The sequence below is a fragment of the Fukomys damarensis genome, unplaced genomic scaffold (assembly GCF_012274545.1).
Source record: "Fukomys damarensis isolate Sample0158 unplaced genomic scaffold, DMR_v1.0_HiC HiC_scaffold_19, whole genome shotgun sequence".
In the NCBI taxonomy this organism is placed as follows: Eukaryota; Metazoa; Chordata; class Mammalia; order Rodentia; family Bathyergidae; genus Fukomys; species Fukomys damarensis.
The window spans coordinates 18,575,455-18,592,083 of record NW_022900931.1 but is presented as its reverse complement, the minus strand read 5'-3'; the positions used below and the strand labels follow the sequence as shown (position 1 = coordinate 18,592,083).

At 37.2% G+C, this 16,629-nt stretch overlaps 1 protein-coding gene across 1 annotated transcript in view; it reads right to left on the bottom strand.

Annotated features, from left to right (window-relative positions):
* Positions 1–12,857: 12,857 nt before the first annotated feature.
* Etnk1 (ethanolamine kinase 1) overlaps positions 12,858–16,629 on the bottom strand; it is a 61,960-nt gene continuing 58,188 nt past the window's right edge. The window contains exon 8 of the mRNA XM_010615414.3: positions 12,858–16,604. Within this exon, the coding sequence (XP_010613716.1) occupies positions 16,532–16,604 (73 nt within the window). The 3' untranslated portion in view covers positions 12,858–16,531. The remainder of the gene's footprint in view (positions 16,605–16,629) is intronic.

The following is a 16,629-nucleotide window of genomic DNA, read 5'->3' as shown; positions in this document are numbered from 1 at the left end:
CATCGCTTTTATTAGCATCTGGTTAAACTAGCATTACTGAGCATTTATGGTTAACGTGCTCTGTGTGAGGCAATTTATATGCATTATTACCACCAATCTTTACAAGTCTGTGAGGTATGTTCAATTTTCAAAGTCACTTAAAGCTGAGCAGACTGAGGCACTGGGAGTACAACTTGCCCAAAGCTAATGAGTAATAAGACCAGAAGTCAGACCTTGATCTGTCTGGCACACAGAACCTGGGCTGTATTTGCCAGTCACTGCCTTCTTTACCCCAGGGAAGCCCCTGAGTGTATACAGATACAAAATGATGGCAAAGAAAGGTCACTTGAATTTAGAAATAAGAGGATCATTAGAACTGTTAGCGCAATACAGTAGAGTGTAGAGGGGGAAACGGAATGCAAGTTGTTGAAATTTACCGAAGAGGTGAGAAGGAGGCTATCACCAGTGGATGGCCCACTTTGTGTAAATTAGAGAAAAGTACCTCTTCTAGGCAGAAAGAGCTAGGATCTCTGTGCAGGGGATGACCCGTCGCACATCATGTGATGGCCCCTGCTAGGAAGTAGGCAAAGAATTATTTTAGGGTAGTGAGACCAGAATGCAAGGATCAGCAAAGAAGTCAACTGAGGACAAAGGAGAGGAGATAGTAAATGCATTGTAGCACAGAAGACAGGAAACGCTTTAGGATTTAAGGAGCATGAAAAATGAAACAGGGGGAAATAAAATTTATTAGAAACAGAAAAAGGGGAGTAGGGAATATAGCTTGGTGGTAGAGTGTTTGCCTGGCATGCACAGGCCTGGTTTTGATCCCTAAAACTGAAAAGGAAGAGGAGAAAAATAAAAGAGGAGGAGGAAGAGGATGAAGAGAGGCAGCAGCAAAAGAAAAGAGAAGGGAAAATGATGATCTGATCCCTATTGGTCAGTTGAGATTAGATACTGGCACTACAAATGGTTCTGGTATGTGACATCTTTCTCCTGCGATATTTAAAAGCCTAGCAACAAGAAAAAAGAAAGCAAGTGGTTAGCTTCATCTTAATGTTTAGAAAAGTGCAAAATGCTTCGCTACCATTTTAAGGATAGTCAATCAAAAAAAAATGTAGGCTGTGGGAAATCACAGAAAAACAATTTAATTCCCTCCACAAATAAATTATAGGTTGAAAAAAAAAGAAAAAAATGGAGGATGTGGGAAATTGTAGAATGAAAAATATTAAGAGAAAAACAAACCAAAAGAAAAAAATCAAGCAATCACAATTCATAAACTTTACTTGGAATCACAATTCTTAGACAATACCTGGACACATGGGTTCCAAAAAGCAAATTATTTTTTAAATTTAATTGGCATTAAAAGTCACTGAAAGGCTGGGGATTTAGCTCAGTGGCAGCGCACCTGCCTCACAAGTTCAAGGTCCTGAGTTCAATCCCCAGTACAAAAAAAAAAAAAAAAAAAAACCACTGGAAACCACTGGAAATTTAAATGGTAATTGAATTTTGTAATATTAAGGTTCATTAATGTTTTTAGGGAGTGATACCAGCATTGTGATTATGTTTAAGAGTCTTAATGAATAAGAGATATATACAGACATATTTTCAAATGAACTTGTTACAGGACTGGAATTTGCTTCCAAATAATATGAGAAGCAGGGGACTGGATGGGATATAGGTGAAAGTTATGGCCAAGAATTGGTAACTTTGAATCTGAACGAGAGGTACTGAGATATTAACGTGTACTCGGCATTTTCACGTTACCATTTTTCTCTAATAAATCTTGTATGATTTACTGAAAAGATAAGTCTACTCCGTGACTAATGGGAAAGGTTGCAACCTTTCAATTGAGATCGGCTGAAAAACGAAGAAGTGGGAAACGTTTTGAAAGGAGGATATATAAATCAGAAAGCGTCAGAAGAATTCAAAAAGACTAAAAATACCAGAGAGAAAGGCATAAATACAAACAGAAAGGAAGCAACCAGAGTGGAAGCAGCACAGATTCAGAGACTTGTGAAATTACATTACCACCTTGTGGTCTTTTCGGATATTGCCCCTAAATACGCAAACCATGATGATTTTTCACACCTGTAGGCACTGTGAGCTAGCGTGCCTGCACACGCACCCGCTAGAAATGACTGAAAGGCTGCGCCTGAACTTCAGTCAGCCTTCTTGCCTGTGACATAAACCACCTTGACTTTCCTAAATATTCTCAGGCTTGCTTCCACGTGGCGTCATAGATCTCAATATTCACTAAGCTTTATACTCCCGATTTTCCTGCGTTCAGGGTTAGTTTCTAATTTGGTAGTTTAGGATGTTATGAACAAGCCTTATTCGCCTTGTATAAATGACTTTTCTCTCTTTATTAGTTTGTGGTACATCATAATTACATTCACCCTGGAAAACTGGTACACATGTACCAGAGAGCATTTTAATCGTTTTACTTCCCCTTCCTGCCGTTCTGCCCCGCTATTCCTAGGACCCCTTCTAATCTTATTCTTTAGCTCCTCTTGTCTACTTGAGCATTCTCTTCCTTTCTCTTCCTCCAACTCTAAAAGTTATTTTTCTTGAAGTATGTGACAAGGCCGTGTAATGGATTCATACAACATGGCACCACATGTCAGGAAAAGAGTGCGGGGTGTGGAACTGACAGCTAAAACGGCCCCGCTATGCAGCCAGATAACCCCAGCCAGAATATTCCACCTACTGCAGTCCAAATGCTACTGTTACACACACATGCAGGCGCGCGCATGCACAGCCAGCACACATTACCTTTTAAATTCTCCCCTGTGTCCATGCACACTGAGCTCTTGCTGTCGTGGTCTCTGGTGGAAGTTGATGCCCCGGGCTCCTAGCCAGCCTCCCTGCTTCCGGTCAGTAACCCCCCAGCTGACCCTCCACACAGCGTCAGTTAATTCCCCCGCAATGCCCTTTCGATCACGTGACTCTGCTCAGTAAATACCACCTAGCACGTCTTAATCAAGGCCCACAAGAAAAGAATCCTAAGTGCTTCAGCCAACCTCTTCGTATCACAATATTTACAGCTTCTTCGTGTCATTCATCGCTTTTCTCCAACTTACACTTTCTGCTCCAGCCTCACCAGATCGTTGCTGTTCCTAACAAGGCCACTGTATCCTTCGACTTCCTTCTCTCAATGAAAACTTCTCTGTCTGAAAACCACTGTCATGCTAATGAACTCCTGATCTTAATCTTACTTCAGATTTGACACTCGCGGCTAGCCTCACTTTTCCAGTGAGTGTTTCCTTAGCACTTTTACAATCTCACACTCCACTCCTGTATTGTAATGATGTATTGACCTTCTCTCTCCAATTCCCTGCCTCCAGCCCCTACATTTAAGGAGAACTGGAGCTGTGCTATATTAATGTCAGCTTTCTCAGAGCCTAACGTTGTTGGCTGGCAGGACGTGGTCTGCCTGCTACTCTACGCTGTGTATGGGGATATGACCTACAGAAGATAAAGTGGGTGGTCAAAGGCTTAATGAAGAAAAGGAAATACCATTCGAGCCAAGTATTTTAAATGATGATCAACCAGTATTAGCAAGAGTTCTCTCTTTGTGTAACAGTGAAAAGTTATTTGAACCTTCTTGAAATACATGAAAAATGTGCCTTCCGGAATTTCACTTGTAGGACTTGAAAACTGACTCAGAAAAAAGGCACAAGGATTTCAATATAAGAATGTTTGTCACAGTGCTATGGTTTCAAAAAAACAAAAAAACTAGGAACCTACAATTTCCAAAGTAGAAGCTCCAAATTTAATTGCAGTATAATCTATAAAGAAATTCTAAGCAGCCATTAAAAATGAAATTCAATCATACTAAATATGTAAGGTCATATCTACGTGGGTTTGATTACAGAAACTAATAAAGTATTCTCTAAATAATGAAAAAAGAATAAGATAAGACTATAAGAGCAAGAAGTAATTTAAATATGTTCGGGGACCATTTTCATCTCCAGAATTAAGGATTATTTTAATGTTACATCATTGCCTTTTCTCTTTTACTTTCCTTTTTAGTTTTATTTTAGGGTTCCCTATTTTTAATGTTCATACAGAGATTTCTTTAACTGAAACACCGAATAGTTTCTTTGGTGCAAAAACTATAATAGTACACAGGATCCTAATGAGATAATTAATAATGTGAAATAGGAAGTAAAGGGCTAAAGGTGTGGGGAAAGTGGGAAGGGTGGGGGAAAGGTAATAAGGGAGAGGAAAAAAATATGAGAAACTGAAAAAATGGAAATAAAGTGTTTGTAAATGGGGAGGGGGGTGAAGGGAGGGCAGGGACAAGGGGAAAAAATGAGAATCAAGACCTATTATGTAAAGGTACAGAATCCCAGTGATGAATGTAACTGTATTGTATACCTAGATTGTGCCAATAAATTCAATTTAAAAAAATGAAATTCAAGTTATTCTTCTCAAAAGCAAAAAAAATTCTGATATAAAATAACTGGTCTGTTTTACACTGTGTGTGTGTATTCTTTTCTGTCATGCACTAATGCAATAGACATGTAAATGCATATAGTAATAAACATAGGTATCATGCATAAAGGTGGAAACATATATATATAATAAAGTTAAAATAGGGCTATAATTTAATTTTTGGCTTCTCTTCTATAGTCCCTGATGTTCCTCTAGTGGGCAGGTATATTGCCTTCGTAACAATGGTGGATGTGGGGATTAAGGTTTTAGTTAGTAAGAGAAGAAAAGAAAAGAAGCTGAGTCCCTACAGCCATGAAAAAAGAAGAGTGCAGAAAGCTGGCCTGAATTTAAAAGAGTACCAGAATCTTAATATCGCAAAGACCGATGGAGCTGTGCAGGTTAAGCCAATTGGTCCTGTGTGCCTCGGTGTCAAGTACCACGATCAATACATACTTGAGGTCAGTGTCGGTGAATGGCAATGATTTGGAGAGGAGGCAGGCAGGCAGAAAAGGTGGTATCTGTCAATATGAAGGGTTGGGCAATTCACATGACCCTTCTTTCCTTGGCTGCCCCCCCTCACCTCCACACCTTAGGCAGGGACTTAGGAGAATTCTTTTTTAAAAAGTCAAATTAAAAAAAAGTCTTCCCCTGATTTGAGATGATCAGAATAGATGCCAGTGAAAGGAAAAAAATATCTATGCCATCTATCTGCCCATTTCTACCTGTATTTACATTTCTAGACTAGGGCTTTCCTCTTCCAACCAGAACAGACTGTCTCTGCATGCTGGGACATGTATTTAAAATTACATTTCCTCAGCCAGGTGTGGTGGCACACGCCTGTAATCCCAGCACTAGGGAGGTTGAGGCAGGAAGAGGATCGCTGTGAGTTCGAGACCAGCCTGCACTACATAGTGAGTTCCAGGTCAGTCTCAACTACATAGTGAGACCCTGTCTCAAAAAAACAAAACAAAAAAAGAAAAGATTACATTTCCTCAAAGCAGGCAGTGGAACCACTGAGCTAAATCCCTGGCCCTACATTTCCTCAAAACACTTCTGTTGAGTGATTGACAGAGAACAAAAATAATTTTTATATTGTTAGGATGGATATAAAACATTTTGTTCAAAGTGAAAAAAACACATTAAAATCATAAGAGATGAAAGAGGAAGTTGAAGGTGAACAAATGGAAATATCAAGACCACAGTAATTTTTCAAGAACTTCAGCTCCTAGAGGGCTGGGGGGTGTAGCTCTGTGTAGAGTATTTGCCTGTTGTATACAAAGCCCTACATTCAATCCTCAGCATCTAAGGTGGAGATTAAGGAACTTTAACTATGAGAGTAAAAAAGAGGATACAGTAAAGAAAAACATTTACTTACTGTTTCTTTTTAAGGTAAAAAAAAAAAAACTTTAGAATCATCATATCTTATAAGGAAAACTACTAGAAGGGAAATATTGAATGCCCAAGAGAGGGAGCAGAAAGATACACTTGTTATAAATGAGATAAAGAGCATCCCTAGTTCTGAAGTTGCAGAAAAGTGCACTGTGGGGAGGCACACAGGGTTTGTAGTTCTGAGGATGGACTGTGTTGGGACATTTTCATAGTTGTATATTACATTGGGGCAAGATCAGCTACTGAAGAGGAAGATAACAGGGGTGAGAGAATGGCTTTAGAGGCATCAGATACTTTTGGAATGGCCAGAGTAGCTACGTGGTGGCTTTTGGGGAAATGTATTATCACAGGCAGGGTCCTCTGGGAAGCAGACAGGGGGACACAGTTGAGAAAGCAAAGGTTCACCATGGAGTGATACCCACGAGCGAGGAACTATCTTACACGGGGCCCAGTGCTGTTTCTTATCACTGACTTGTCAGACCCTTGGAGGCAGCAGATCCAACATAGTAGAGAGGAGTCTGTGCTATTGAGCCTTTCTCACTGCTGATGTGGCCACTTTATTCATATATCCATCATACCAGGTCCAGGTCATAAAGGCTCCCTGGTACCAAAAGACCAAGCCATTTTGCCTACTTAGTTTAGTGCCATTTCTATGATGGATTCTCTCTGGGGCACATGAACTTCTGATAGAGAGACCTTGAAACTTCGAGCTCTCTCCTCTGTACCCAACTATATGCTTCTATCCCAGGGCTTGTCTTGATCTTCAAATCTTTTTTCCTTCCGTCTCTGGCCAACTCACCACGCCTATAATGATGAGCAGTATAACCTTCCACATAAAGTGGATGGGCCACACCACCCAAAACACCCCACTGGCAACGTTCCCCTTCAGTGTTGTCTTTCAAAACCACTCTGAGTGGAGCAAAAATTCCGCTTCCATCCACAGCCAGCTGACATCTATATTCAAAGCCAACTTATTTCTAAAGCAAGACCCATGGGGTCTACCAGACCACATAACCCAATTGATAAGGCTATTTTCCCCACAGGTTTGATTTGCTCTAAAAGACTTAGCCCCTCAAAGCCCCATGTAAAGCTGTTGGTCTCCTATGCCCTTCACTTTATGGGCTGGGGCAATATCCTAGGTGAGGCATGTGTTGCCTCTGGAACTCTGACACCAAGTAAGCACTATGATTCTTTCTTTGCAGCCAAAGATGTGCAATAAAATATTTTGTCTCTTACTTTGAAGATGTTCCAACATGTTTCTTATCAATAGACACGCTAAATATTTTAGGTCACTGAATCCTTTTATGGATTAACATACATTATTTTCCTAAGGCCTCTAGTATATCAGGTACCTCTTTCTCATCCTGCCTGATTAGCAGGAAATAGTCATATATTGAATCAATGCAGTGTTTTGTAGGATGTCTAGATGGTCTAGATCTATGTGCACTATATTATGCCAGAGCATGAGACTTCTTCCATATGGAAGAATAGTTTTTGATTCTTTTTCATGACTGGTTAAGAAAGAATGCATTTGTCCAAACAGTGCCTGCATATCCCACATCCAAGGCCATATTAATCCAAGGCTCCAATAAGAATACTATCCTGCCACACTGGCAACTACTATCAAGACTATTACTTAGGCAAACTTGTGGTAGTCAGCATTCCTTTTTCGAGAGCCATCACTGTCTTCAATAGAAATTTAAGAAATCAAATGGAAGTATGAAGGGTCCATCATTTCTGTAAACTTTAGATCTTTAAGAGTAGAACAAGTCAGCCGTGGTGGCGTGAACTGTAATACCAACTATTCAAAAGACTGAGGCAGAAGAGTCACTTGAGTCAAGAAGTTCAAGGTCAGCCTGAACAATACAGTAAGACTCTTATCTCTTTAAAAAAAAAAATGAAAGTAATCTCTACAGTCCTCCTCAGGATGCAAGTTTTTTTACTGGCTTAGGAAAGAGTAGTAAGAGAAGTTTACCTCTTGTGGCCTTACCCCTCTGGCCAAAAACCAACTTCCTGCAACTTCCAAATATATCAATTCCAACTATTAATTTGTGGACTGGAAAAATGATCATGAGAAAGATTTATGGATTCAATAAACCCAGTATAGCCAGATGTGAGCAGGACTTCAATGTAGTCCATTCCCAGAACATCTTCAGTGTAACAGGGGAGCCAGGGTGATGTTTCTGTCTCTAGTTGTAAGTACCAAATTGGACCCTTTGTCTAACAGACCTCAAAGTTTCCAGGTACTCCTCTTTCTTCAGTGTATAGTCTCAGTGGCTATAGGTGCCTTTAGAAAGGTATGGGGGTATTGCTCAGAGGTACGTGTGAGGTAGGTGGGCAAAGATACCTTTGCAGCCACAGCCCAGATTTCACAGAATGCATGGATATAAACGAGCCTACAGGGCAGCAGGCCAAGTAGGATCAAAACACACTGCCTTAAGGAATGGTATGCTCTGCCCCTTGTCCTCCTCCTACTCAAATTACTTAGATTAGCCCTAAGGTAGGTCATGTAAAAGACCACATACCTTTCCTTGTCCTTTCCCTGTCCCCTACATGAATTCCTACACAGATGTCCTTTTGTCCTTTACCCTTGCTTCCTAGTTCTATCAATAAAAATCCATAGAAGCTTCACTTCAAGGCGTTCTTTTCCTGAGACTCTCACACTAAGGGATCCTGGCTAAGGGAGTCCCTCTGGGCCCTCTTGGAGTGTAAACTGGACACTGACTCTTAATGAAGTAGCTCCAAACTCCTATTTTAGCTACCTGCCTTCTTAGAACACTTCTGTGACCAACTGCTGCAGATTAGGTTTCTGGGAAACTAATGCCAAGGGTTTGTGAAGAAAAGGGAAGTAGCACTGCTCAGGAGGAAATTCCAGACTATGAAGCAGACCTGACACTTGACTGCCAGACTAAAGGGGAGGTCCACGGCAAAAGCTGCCGAGAAGAGCAGTCCCCCCAGAAAAGTGTGTGATGTCAATTTGAATAAGGCAGATCCTGAAAGAGCTAACAGCTGGAGCCTGTCAGCTAACCACAGCTGCACACAAAATGAGTTCTCTACTGTAAGGGGATACAAATTTGCCATAGGTATTGATAAACTAAAATTAATAAATTCAATTAACTTCGCTAATAAGGGCAACCAACATAGGAAAAAAAAACCCCAGAAAGATTGAAGTTAAACAGTGGTAAAATTAATGAGGCAAAACTAAGGTAGATGAAAGAAAGAAAAGAAAGGAAAGGAAAACAGAAGTAAACCTGGATGAACAAGTAAGCATAGCCAAAACCTGGAATAATAATATTTTTACAATTCAAAGGTGCAGGTTCAGCTATGAGTGAGGCAAACTCTGGCCAGGCAGATGGGACATTGATATGAAAATGAAAATAAATAACACTGAAATTTGAAGAGATGAAGGACTTTGAGTTTCTGGAAGGGACATTCTTAAGTACAGCTAAGCTGTCTGTGAGGTGGCAGTCAAGGTGAAAGGGAAGCAGTGGGATCTGATACTCAGGTACCGAAGCCCTTCATGCGTGAGGAGTAGGCACAGTAGGAAATGAGAGAAACAAACTGGGGATGCCGTAGCCAGGGACCATGACTCTAAACAAAGCCACAGAGAAATAGCAGGGGAAGGCTAAGGGAGATATGTTGTAAAACATTTATATGCCTTAATCCCATCCTTTAAACTCCATCCTCCACACACACATTCACTCATACACTGACAACAAAGATATAAAACAGCCCATGTTCCTACCATCTGTATTAGTTTGTACAGACTGCCCCCATCCCCCAAACACACACACACACACACACACACACACACACACACACAAAATGAAGGGTGGGGGTATGACTAAACAATAGAAATGTATGTTCTCGATTTTGGTGGCTAGAAATCCATGGTTATCACGCTAGCCAATTCAGTTACTGATGAGGATTCTCTTCTTGACTTGTAAACAACCAACTTTATTGCTGTTGAGTTCACTTGGCCCTGCCTGGCAAGGGTGAACACAGAGGAGCTTCCTGGTGCCTCTTCTTATAAAGGCACTAATCTGACTGGGCATGGGGGTATACACCTGTAATCCCAGCACTCAGGAGGCTAAAGCAGGATTACCTCAAATTCACCACCCTGGGATACATAGCGAGTTCAAGTCCTTCCTAAACTTCATAGCAAGACCCTGCTTTTAAAAACAAAACAGATGGGCTGTGGATTGAGCTCAGCGGTTCGGTGGCCTGCCTTGCAAGTGCCAGGACCCCAGTTCAATCCCTGGTACCAAAAAAAAAAAAAAACCACTAATCTTGACCTCATTTAATCTTATCTCCTCAGAGGTCCTTCTCCAAATACAGCCACAAATATTAAAAAATCAGAAAACATGATCACAAAATATATCCTTTTCTGTATTAGTATTTAATTTGTGTGAAGTTGGTACACCTATCTTGATTTCATTTTTCATCCTCCTTCCCTCCCCTCCTTCCCACCTCCATCTTGATTCAAGATCTAGCTTGTTTTTTGTCTATATTTTATTTTGCTCTTTATTTATAATCTGGCCTTCTAACGTAAGAGAAATCATGTGAAATTTAAGCTTGAGGATCTGATTTCACTCAACATTATGGTCTCCAAGTGTATTTATTTCCCTAAAGATGACTCAGTTTTAAAGAGTTTATTGGTACAATTTAGGTGTAGATTATGTTAACATTCACCTTAGGGAATTTGTATCTACACATCTTAGTTCTTATTTTTTTCCCATTCCTCTTCCTTCCAACTCTCCACTCCTATCTACAGAAGTTTTTCCATTATTTCTTTCATTTTTTCTTTTCCCTTTCTTTTCCCCCACCCCCCTCCTTAGTTCCCCTTTGAACATTTTCTTCCTATTTCACAATATCTATTATACATTTTAGCCCTCATTTACACTAAAACTAGAGGGTGCACCATGAGACCATACATTTAAGTAAAATAAAAAGGACACACGTATAAATACTGAATTATTTTTCTAATGTAAGTTGATCTTTCTCTAAGGCAGAGTCATACTCCATTGTGTGTAAATACATTTTCTTTATCCATTTATCTACTGATGGTTATATAGGCTACTTCCAAGATTTAGCTGTTATAAATTGTGCAGTTATAAAGTCTTGTATTTTTTTTGCAAAATAAAAATACAAAATGGCATAATAAAAGTAATTATGGATACACAGTAGTTAGAACCCAACTTTATTGTTACAACCAATTTTTATTTACAGAATATAAATCTCTTCAAAAAGATACATTCCTTCATTTAATCAATGGTAAAAAGCTTTATTAATGAGAAATAAAACCTGAACATTACGTTTAAACAGAAAAACACAGCTTCATTTAAAGTTCATGAACATACAACAAAAATGTATTTTTACTTAAGCAGTTACATGAATGAGGCTGTTTTTAAATTTTCTTCACAGGCAATGCCTTTTTATCCACAGAACTAATTTTACTTAAATTAACAGCAGTATAATGTAAAAATTAAATTTTAAACATGAAAATATGCAACGAAAAAACAGGAAGTATCTCCATTAGCAAACAGATGAACAAATTCTCACTCAGATACTGTCTGAGGTGTATCGAAACACCCACGTCAAAGGTTGCATTCATTTGAGAGGTATCAATACATGTTCAGTGCTGAGACTATTTGTAGCACTTACAGTATATACAAAGCAGCATTATACTACTACAGTTCACATTTGATGAACACAAATTTAAGCTTTATGCCACAATTTCCCAATTCAACATACAGCTTAATGTGATGACAATTACTCTTTTTTTGTTTTCCTTGCACATGGATAATATGTCTTCTTCCTTAGGATGATAGTACATCTTAAAATTCAAATACTTCAGTATCATAGAAACTTGACCTAGCTGTACAAAGGCTCCTAAATACAGTATAGTCAAAAAGTTTCTTCTTTGCAGATTCCATTCATTTATAATTACTTTAGTAGATACATACAGAAAACTACCTCAGATTATTGAACAATAAAAACTGCAGTATGTCACTACCTGTATTTAAGTAGCAACACACCACAACTAAAACTATGCAAGCAAACACTCTCATCTCCTCCACTGCTTTTTTGGGGGGGTCTTTTCCAAGTCACAGGAGCTAGTTTACATGGATACAATTGGGTTTCACTCTATCTCTGAAAGTTTATTAAAAGTTTTGAAATTTAACTAACAGCCTACAATTCCAATCAGCTAGGTTATTTCTTACTCTTCACTGACTAGTTGAAATGTAAGTATACAATGTTTTCAATTTTTATACACATCTTGAATTTTGTTAAAATGATTAATTCCAAACACCCTTAGTGGGTAAAATGTTAACAACAACAGAAAAGAGAGAGAGAGCTAGAGATAGGAATATTTTTTCTTAATTAGAAAAGCTATAGGATTCAGAGTGAATAAAGATATAATGGTATTTAACCCTGTTGTTCTATAACGCCCGTAGTATACTAAGTATATAAAGCACAGAAAAGGCACAAAAGAAAATTTCAGAAGGAAAGGATACTAAAAACTTGAGTTTGAGATAGCTCAAATAGAAGTTGATAGTGCTTAAAAGTTATCATTATTTTTTCTCATGCAAATGGTTCAGGTTTTCTTTCCATAACTATGACCCAGAAATGAAAATTTTTAGTGTAAAAACTGCTGCGAATTTTTAACTCAACATCTTCATAATTTCAGTTTTCTAATATTCAAAGTAACACAAACCTCAAGTATTTTCTTTTAATGCAACATTTACTGTCTGATTTCAAAAGATGGGGAAATCTTTAAATAATGTATTTTTCTGTCTAAAGACATCAAACCCAAGACTTAACACTGTACTCACACAAGTGATATATGTAGTAGAAAAAAAGCTCTATATAACAAATATTTTCTTTTCTTTAAAAGAATCGAAAACAAAAAAACGCCTTACATATAATTAAATTTCCCAGTAAAGGGACATTATGAAATAGAATGAACCAAAGAAAAGCCAGATCAGATCAATTCCAAAATAAAGATAAAACTACTTTAACACATACTTGTAATTCTTTTTCCTTTGTGCATAATAATCATTAGCATTTGCCTTGTGTATAAAGTCGTGCAAGACGCTGCCAATAACAAAACTCTCCTACCACAAAGCATGGATACCTTTGTCTACCAACTGAATAATTAGTATTAAAAGCTTAAGTCTATATTACTTTTTGCATGCAGTTATAAAATGGTTTAAAGAAGTTTAAAGCAGAAAATCAAACTGACGAATACTTTCATTGTATTATAAAATAATGAACTCATAAAATGGTACAGAAGGCTATGTACTATAAAAAAGAAATATATGATTAATTTTAAATGTGGAGGATTAAGCTTTTAACTGAGAGTGTTTGGGGGGTGTTTCCTAAAGTCTGGAATAATACACATTAATGAAATGTAAATATTTTTAGCAAAAAACTAGCAATAGTTGTTATTAAAAGATTACCTATGTCCTTTCTGTCTTTTACAACCATACAATGAAAAACTTTAGAGGTTGTCTGAGATATGCTTAAATTGAAGCAAGTGCTATTATTTGTCCTATCTCTTATATGTATATGGGATTTAAATTCCCAGTGAATTTCAAAGATTTTTGTAGAAAATGTAAATAACCCTAAAGTGGGAAAGGACAATACTTCAGTTTGCAATCATTAAATCATATTTAGTCTCTCTTACCTTAGAGTTGTGACTTAAAGAATGGATGTGTATTAATAACAGTATATAGATTCACTGCTTCCAGAAATCTAATCTCACAAAAATTAATGGCAACTAACAAATGGAAAAGTCTTATTAGGCACTGAGAGGCTAAATAAATAAGTACTGATACTGACCAAAGCTGATAAACCCTATTTCCAGTTCCTGTTATCTCACTGTGCAGCCAGAACTGTTGGCTATTTCCAGTCTAAAACCAACAAGCTGGATCATTTCCTGACAGAAAAATTTCTACAAAAGGGAAGAAAATGCAAAACAACACACAATCTCATATGCAAGGTACAATTCACAAGAATTTACAAACTTTTATTTACACTGTTTTATGTACATGCCAGGCAGACCTAGTTGAAGAGTTTTGTGCTCATATTGATCTCAGATGATCATGTGAACAGTATGATTTACTACCACTTCTCTTTGACTTCCAGAAAATGATGGTAGCATGGGGTTAGGAGAAAAAAAAATTCAATATTACTTAGCAGATAAAATCATAAATGTAAGAGGAAAGGGGAAGGGAATGTGGAATTTTGCTTGTTAAAGCATCCAGGCCACTATGGTCTATTGACTAACATGGAACAAACATGAATGCCACATCTAACAACCATTTTCCTATTTACAAAATGAGCTTACTACCAGTTGAGTGATTAGGTAAGGCATTCAAGTTCCTTAGCTTTAATAAAAAGGCAAATGATAGCTCAGCAAGCCACAGGGCAAATTTCAGAAGGATGAATTCAGGCTGTTGTTAAGATTTACCCTCCTTTAGAATCCTTTAAATGGTCAATAGAAAGGGAAGTAATTTTGAACCCTACTGTTAGTCTGCACCATGATCCCATAAACCTGTACAGGAAGTAGGAGCATCACAACACCCCAAATCCAATCAAAGAATGGGGACACTATTTTATATAACTCAATTTGTTCCCAAGATCCACTGCATACTTTCAGGGCTAGCTAACCTGACAGCCTCCATTCCTGGTTACATTCACTTCTAAATGAATCTCTCTGAAACAGTTACAGTGGTGTCACCGCTCGCAGCTATGCACAGTCTACCCACAACGGCTCAGGGAATCTCTAGCCAAAACAAGTGGAAGTAAGAGTATTGAGTAAGGTAGAAAAATGATTTTCTCTCCTCCCACAGTTCTACAAGATATATACTCTTGCATTTTAAAATGCAGAAAACAAAAAAACTAAAGTATTATATACGCTTTATGATTCCATAATGTTCTAAACACAGATGAAAATTTCACCAAAAACAATTTCTAAAATTCACTGTAACATTATAAAAAGCTATTAATTTTTATTTAATTGCTTCCATTCATTTAGTCAGTTAGGCAAAATTGCATTAATTTTACAGTAAATATGGTTTATAAAAACAAAAGTGAACATTTATAACATTGGGGAGGTAGAAACCAAAGCTTGGTCTAACACTGTTATAGATACAAACATAGTAAGATCCTACTTATGTAACTAGAATTTACCATTTAAAATGGCCGTTAAGTGTTTCTACTTACTTTATTACCTTTAAACAGCTTGAGATAATCCATGTATTTTAATGCACTTGTCTGAGAATATAAGTCATTTGGAATAATACATCAGACTCCCCAGAAGATTTCTCAGAGGATAAATTTGTAGCTGCATACTTCAAATATGCAGATCCATTAAGCCAACTTTGTACATGAGCACTTATGTGACCAAAGTGCAAAGCTTGTCAGACTAATTTTCTAAGTTATCCATGACTGCTCAACTTCACAGAGCAGTCTTCAAAACTTGAAGCCTTCTTAACTATTCCAAAGCACTAACTTCCTTCCATACAATTGCTTCCCTCTTACCCTATACAAAAAATATATAAAAACAAAAACACAATAAATCAAAGCAACAGAAGCCCTCCTACCATAAGTATTCCTGCTTAATTCACATTTCACTTTTTTTCAGATTTTAAGTATATAAGACCGCTATTCTAAATGTTCCCTATTTGATTCTTTTAACTGCCTCAACATATTACTCTGAAATTACATGTATCGAGTCATCACTATCACACTAAAGACAACAAAAACTAAAACTTGAAACCAGGATATCAACAATGAATCTGAAGATTTTTTAAAAATTTAATCTAAACAATATTCTGTTTTCAAGTATGATAAATTTTGTGTATTTGTTTGAAAAATTAGCATTACAAGCTATTATTTAATACAAAGAAAGCTATCAAGTAAGATGAAATTTTTGGTTAGAAACAAATCAATAAGGTCAAACAAAACAGTAACTTAAATAATCACATTCAGCATTTGCATACATTTCTCAATACAGATTTGGTAACCATCATTATACTTATTCCAAGATTACATGGTAAATACGTTTATATTGCCAGACTATATAGACAAGAATTCCCCAAAAAAGAAAGGCCTTCTAATATTCAATTTAAAAAGATGTATCGCCAACAAAGACAGTGAATGCATTTCTCCCTTCCAAACACCTTGTTTCCTATGACCATCCTAAGTTATCTATACAAGTCAGTGACTGGCATTTCAAAAGCAAATGATAACATTTCATTTATGGTGAATCAACTAAAAAGGTTACAATGAACAACCAGAATGGTTTCCTAAAATCAATCTTCTTAACATAAAACTTTAAAAACATTTCTCTAGAACACTCTCACATTGTATACACTTAACAGAGGAAAGTGATGAAAGCAGTCACAGAATCATGTTAAATTTATAATAAATAACCCACATCACATAAATTATGACAGAAAGGCTTAAACTGACATCTTTATACCTTTTGCAGATCTAACAAATCTCTACTCCACCACATTCTGACAGCAATAGGTATATTTCTTGACATCATCCAGTCTATTTAAATAATAAGATTGGTTGTTTAAAGGAATAATTTGTAAAGCAAAATAACCAAATTCAGTAACAGAATTTTAACAGATACTGGCTTTTTGGAATTTCTTAGGAAAAAAATTCACAACCATTGGTCAGCTACTTGAGAATTAATTAAATCTCTTCTTTACTCAGGCACTTTTAATGCAGTAACCTCAGGCTTCATTTTAAAGTACTGGTTAAAACGAACAATTGCATACCTAGTAAGAAAACAAAATGACAACA